This window comes from Triturus cristatus, chromosome 1_2 (genome assembly GCF_964204655.1).
Source record: "Triturus cristatus chromosome 1_2, aTriCri1.1, whole genome shotgun sequence".
Lineage (NCBI taxonomy): Eukaryota > Metazoa > Chordata > Amphibia > Caudata > Salamandridae > Triturus > Triturus cristatus.
The window spans coordinates 331,775,167-331,781,166 of NC_140580.1; the positions used below are offsets into that span (position 1 = coordinate 331,775,167).

At 45.6% G+C, this 6,000-nt stretch overlaps 1 protein-coding gene across 1 annotated transcript in view; it reads right to left on the minus strand.

Moving 5' to 3' along the window:
- YBX1 (Y-box binding protein 1) overlaps positions 1-4,186 on the minus strand; it is a 116,979-nt gene extending 112,793 nt beyond the window's left edge. Inside the window, exon 1 of the mRNA XM_085603928.1 lies at positions 3,955-4,186. Within this exon, the coding sequence (XP_085460054.1) occupies positions 3,955-4,051 (97 nt within the window). The 5' untranslated portion in view covers positions 4,052-4,186. The remainder of the gene's footprint in view (positions 1-3,954) is intronic.
- Between the last annotated feature and the right edge of the window lie 1,814 nt (positions 4,187-6,000).

The window sequence follows — 6,000 nt, forward strand, 5'->3', positions numbered from 1 at the left end:
TTGACGTTCGCTCTTTGTACAAAATGACTGCTCTCATTCGTCTCAATGATTTTAAAATATTGTGTGTGTCTGAATAGGGAGCAGTCTGCAAAGGTGTAATCTGAAATGTTTGTGTTTGGAGACAGGTGAAGTGGGAAAGCTTATCTGAGGAAGACTGTCAGTTTAGACAGCATACTCGAAAAGATGGGTTTAGAAGTTTATGCCAAGCTTAGTGTTTTTAAGTCTCATAAGACACATTCCGGAACCTCATATAGTGAGTTTTGAATGGCAGATGTCTTGTATGTGGGATAGCTTTGTGCTAAATTCATGTTAAATCCCCAGTGATTATTAATTTGGCTACTATGTTTTAAACTTTCAGATAAGTCGATTCCTCCAAAATTACTTGAAGTTCTTTATTTTTGCCACTGGGTTGATGGAGAGATTTACTATAATCAAGTTAGGGGACGTGGGTTTACAGTGCCTCTGCATAACAAGAAAAGCCTGAATGCAAGTGAGATTGATCTCAATCTCATCTATGGAAATAGTGAGAGATGACATTAAATACATTTCTAGCCACCCCCCCCCCCCCCCCCCAAGCCTACCTCATTTTACTTGTTTAATTGCTAGGTTGTGTTAAGATAGAAAACCAGCAATGAGTTCCAGAAGTGTGCTCCAGGTCTTTTGGAAGCTAATACATGTTCTGGCTTAATTAGACTGAGAGCAGTGGACTAGTTGTTATAGGCCTGCAACATTCCATGATCCTATTCTGATAATTACGTCTCTTGATTTTGTGCATCAGCGCCACATTCCAATTCATCATTTTTAGCCCTGTGTCCAAACTGATTGGTATGGTGGGCGAAACACGATGGCTGGAGACACGGCCAGTGGGATTGCCAGTGGTTAAGACTAATTCAAGCATTCCATCTTTTACCTTGTTTTTGATGCCCTCTCTTGGTATTGTGGACTTAATGTGAAGTTTGGGCGGGGAGGGGGTGGTGGGGGGGGACTGAGCTAACGGTGATAAATGCATATCCTGTTCTGGTCATTTGCTTCAACTGTCTTGCTGGCAGGAAGCATGATCTGTGTGAGACGCAGTGCCACCAGACCTTCATATTTGGGTAAATGTTGAGATGGCTGTTTGAGTCTCATTTTGCCTGCTTCAGCCAGTAGGAGCTAAACGGACATCTGTGGAAATTTGGATCCCTATCATGTTCATAGGTTGGGCAGGCAACAGTGTATGAATCTGTTCTGCCTCAGCTAAGAGTTTTTGACATCACTGAGAGGTGACTGAACCATGTTTTACGGTAAAACATCATTCCCCACAAGGAGGGGTACTGTGTATTTGGAGCACGCACCAGAGCCAGAATTGGTTTAGGCCACGTTGGTTCCTTTACCCTTGTCTTGATGAGGCCCAAAAGGAATGGGGGCTGAAACGCGTCAACAGTTTTGATGGGAGGAATCCACTTGAAAACAAGATGTATTATTGTATTTCATGGCACACTCAATAAATGTCTTTAGAGGAGTTGAAACCTTGTGTGCAAAGAGGATTATCTCACAGTGTATTGCCTAGATTAAGTGTGCGAACACTGATTTATTGTAAATATAAGTGGGTATAGGCAACAAAAACTTTGTTTATGTTCATATCTATATATGTTTGTGATGTAAATGTTTATATGTGTGTAATTTCATGTTTCTATTTACAAAAAAGATGATTGATTTTTTCAAAGAAAGTCCTCCATAAATTGAAATGGGAAGTTGTACCGTTTATAGGGTAATTTGAGGTTCCCTATGATGAAGTAAATGCATAGATATTTGCTCCTCTATACAAGTTTTTCTGTGTTATATGTAGTTTCTTTGCCCGGGTGAGTTGGGCAAACCCCGCTGCTTTTGTATCATTGTTTACGTTTAATCTGGGCAAAGCAACTGGCTAGTGATAGGAAGAAGATCCTCAGAAGATCAATGTAGATTTGCGACATAGCTGTACTGGACCCTTTATGTCCACTCATCAACACAAGCTCATTTAGAGGGTTTCTGGTTACACACTCTAGCATGCTATAAACAGTTCATTATTAAACAACTGCTGGACTAATATATTGTTCATTGCATGCCGCTCTGAGCATCAAGCCCAAGAACAGCACATTCCATCTGTTTTGAATTGTACGGGTTGGCCTGGTCTCTTGGCCTACTGCTCTCTCCTCTAAAATGTCAGTGCTCGGAGATATGTTCCCAAAGTGGCAGCTTTGATTAAGGGCAGAGGTGGCAAAACCGTTTGGACCTTTCCTGCTATACTTCAAGTTGAAACATGCAGTTCAATCTATATAACCAGGTTTATGAATCTTTCACAAGAAAGTTTTCCCCCCCAAACAGGCTATGACAGCAGATACTAGGTGCACAGAGCCATTTCTAAAACAAACAAAAAACAACAACAAAAAAGAAAGAAAGAAACGAGAGAAATAGCCAAGTCAAGAATATCCTTCTTACTCTGTCGCTATACCTTATTGGGAGGCGGACATAGACAACTAACAAATGAGTAAAAACATTTTCTTCTGTAATCGATCTAAATCGCTACACTTTAAAATTCGAACACTCAATTGTAGACTATTGCCACTGAGACGGTTAGAAATAGGGCTCATGCAGGCCCATTCTGCAACGGGTTTCGCGATGTCCAGTAATATATAAAATTGCGATTGTATTAGCTAACCAAAATTACACAACTACCTTGGCACTGGCCTCTCTCGCCCTTCTCACAGCTTTGTTGGGTTATGTGCTGAAGTCCATACTGGAAACCTGGTGCCTGAAAATATATTGAGTTAAAAATAGGAGTTCCCTCGTGATGTATTAGGATGTGTTTCTCCCGCCCACAGTACAGAAGGATCTCTTCGGTAGGCAGGGCAAGACAGAATAAACAGAGCTAAAAGTCCCGTCCAGATTGATTGTTCTTCTGAAAGAAATTACTGCAGGGTCTAATATGTGCAAGTGGGGAGCACAAAACGAATCTAGGAGCAAAGCCTTGTTTTTTTTAACAATTAGACTTTGACATAGAAAAAGAACAGGGAGAAAGAACTGTGAACAAAAAGGCAAGAAACAGTGGCAGAGTTAGAAAGCGAGAATGGAGAAAAAAAACGCGAAAGAGGCAAAAACAATAGTGAGAGGGAGAAAGTGTGTAGGATGAGGCGGAAGAAATAGGCAAGACGAGCCAATCAGACTTGGTATTCGCAAATTCCCAAATCGTGCGGGGTGGGGCAGGGAGGTCCCAATCAAAGCTTAAAGCCCCGTCCTTAATTTTTAAATAAATTGGCCTCTGCTCACACACACATATGCCAGTTGCACGTCATCAAATTTCACGGCCTGGGCTTTCATTTGAAAACGTCATTCTGGGAAACGTAGTTCAAGTTCACTGCCGCTCAGGAGAGCACGCTAGGTGGCGGCCCCATCCAATTCGGAGGCGACTAAGTGCTCAGTTCTGCCTACTGAACTCATGTCCAGGCTTCACTATTGGCTTGGCACGCGCTCCAAATAGCCCACTGGGAAACACATGATGTGCTGCGGGTGTACACTAAGAGGACCCCCTTCCTCCCCTCCACACACTCGCAAGGAAGAAGGACCACTCGCCCTGGGGCTGGTACTACGTGCACTCAGAGGAGGAGAACCGCCTCTTTGCTGCCACTATAGATAAAACAGCCCGCCTCCACGGAGAAAGAGGGAACAGTATTAATCTCACTGCAAACAAAAGGCTGGTGTGGGGGTGGCAGACATTTTGTCTCGTACGAGGGTCCTTCTAAGCCCCCACCTCCTCGTGTCGCGCGCTTTTCTAGCCGCTTGCAGCGCGCGCTCACCTGTCAGTACAGAAGGACCAGAGGCTGCAGGTGGGCGCGCACTGACCCAGCGCGCATCCCACACTTCACTTTCTAAAGATGTTCGCCCCCAGCAGGTGTACCCACACTAACCCCCTGATATGTGCCACCCCAACCTCACCGATGACCTTCTTGTCCCCCGCGGGGGCCGCCGGAGCCAGGCCGGGCTTGATCTCCACAGCCTCGGTCTGCTGCTGGGTGTCGGCCTCGCTGCTCATGCTGGTGTCCGCGGTGGTGACTTGACTCCTTCCCCGGGGGTTGATGGTATCAGGCCGGCGGTGGCTGCTGCCTTCGGGCTCCCTGGCGTCCGCTCCCGCTGCCGATCGAACTACCTTCAGATTCCAGCAGTGGGCGGGTTAAGCCCTGCAGACAGCACGCCCACTCACCGACCAACGATTGGACGCGAGGGAAATCAATCGGCGAATTCCATCGCTAATTCGACAAGCGTTATATCAATCAGCATGCGATGCCTGGTTTCATTGGATGGAGTGACAGCGCTGCCATCTCGTATGGGGAGGCTCACGCCGCGTGATGGGCAGTGGCCGTTGGATGCTCTAAGACTGGCCTGTATCAGGCGCGCTCTTACCGGAGCCGGTGTCCATGACCGAACAATGGGCGCTCCTTCCAGCTCTGGTCTAAGATTTGTGACGGCACGAAACGTCACCGAAGGCCGTGACACCCTCTCCCCTACAGAGTAGCCATCGGGTGGAGGAGAGGAGAAACAGCACCGACCAGACTGGGTGCCTGGCCTAATCATTTTATTCCCAACCAAATGTCTTAATACAAACCGAGACAATTCCCGGCACCCAGGACCGACAGGACGTACCTTGCCAATACGGTGCGGCTCCGATCCCATTGTGCTTTCAGCTCTTCTGTCTCACATCTGCAGCCTGGGCAGGATTTAGGTTGGTGCTGCCGCACAGGGCGCTGACCTGGAAGGGGTGCACTTACCTGGGCGCCGTGTTCAGTAATAACTTACTATATTTAAAAACATCTGCTCTAGAGTTCCTTTTGCGCCCAGCTTTCAGGGAGCAAGAACAATGTCAAGATAACTCTTGTGATTAATGATCCCGCTAGAGAGCGGGATCGGGGTGTTGTCTAGTGGCAGCTTTGATTTGTCATAAAGTAGGTCAGATGGTTCAAATACCTATCGCAAAGAACCTGCAGGGTGCAAATAACACATCTGTATTTTAGGGTGTATAGCGGAGTGGATTACTGCCTTTGTCACAGAGATTGTTTTGTTACTGTAGTTAATAAGATACAACATATCGAACAGTGTCTTATGAAATGTCATCAAAGAGCTGCATGCAAACTGAATAAAATAGGTTAGGAAGTTATGTTTTACCCCAGTCTTTCATTATATATTCCTAAGGTTGCTAAAAAGTTTTTTTGGGATAGATATACTTTCTTATTTGTAAAGCCAGCTTTTACCAGTGTTAAAAAAAAAAAATGTATGCAAGAGAGGGGCTATAGAGGGATGAGGAGCATTTTTGCCCGGCTGTAGTAAGGGCATCCAAGGAGGAGGGCACGGGTGGCACCAAAAATTGTCACACCGGGCACCTCATTTGCAAAAAGCCGGCCCTGTCTGCCACCGTCTTCCCCTCATACTTTATGCCAAACACATCAACCATTTTCTGTAATATAACAGTGGAATCACGGTGAGCATCCCAGCCTTTCCATTTCTCACTAACAGTGGTATACCACTAAATGATGTTCCGCATACAGCAGGGGTCTTCAAACTGGGGGGCTCAAGTGATCCCAGGGGGGGGGGGGGGGGGGGGCGTCAGGCTCTAGTGAAAAGAAGCATTATGCTGATGACTGCTTTTTTTCCAGTGTAAAAAAATTAGCGGCAGTAAGCTGCTCTGTAATGGGCCATCACTAACATCTTTTGTCATTTATTTCCTGGCAGGGAGAAGGTTTCCAAAAGGAAGGGACTCCAAATATTGTTCATACCCCCCCCCCCCCACACACACACACACACTCCATTTCTAATAATCACACTGTGGGTTCTTTTACAGGTTAATAAGGCCTGCCTGATCAGAATACGTTGGCAATCATGAATGTGATTGCATTTTTAAATCTGTAACAGAACTTGTTAAAATAAGTGTAGACATATTTAAACATTGGCAGTTTAATAGGATCATTGTTAAAAATGTAGAGGAGTTGC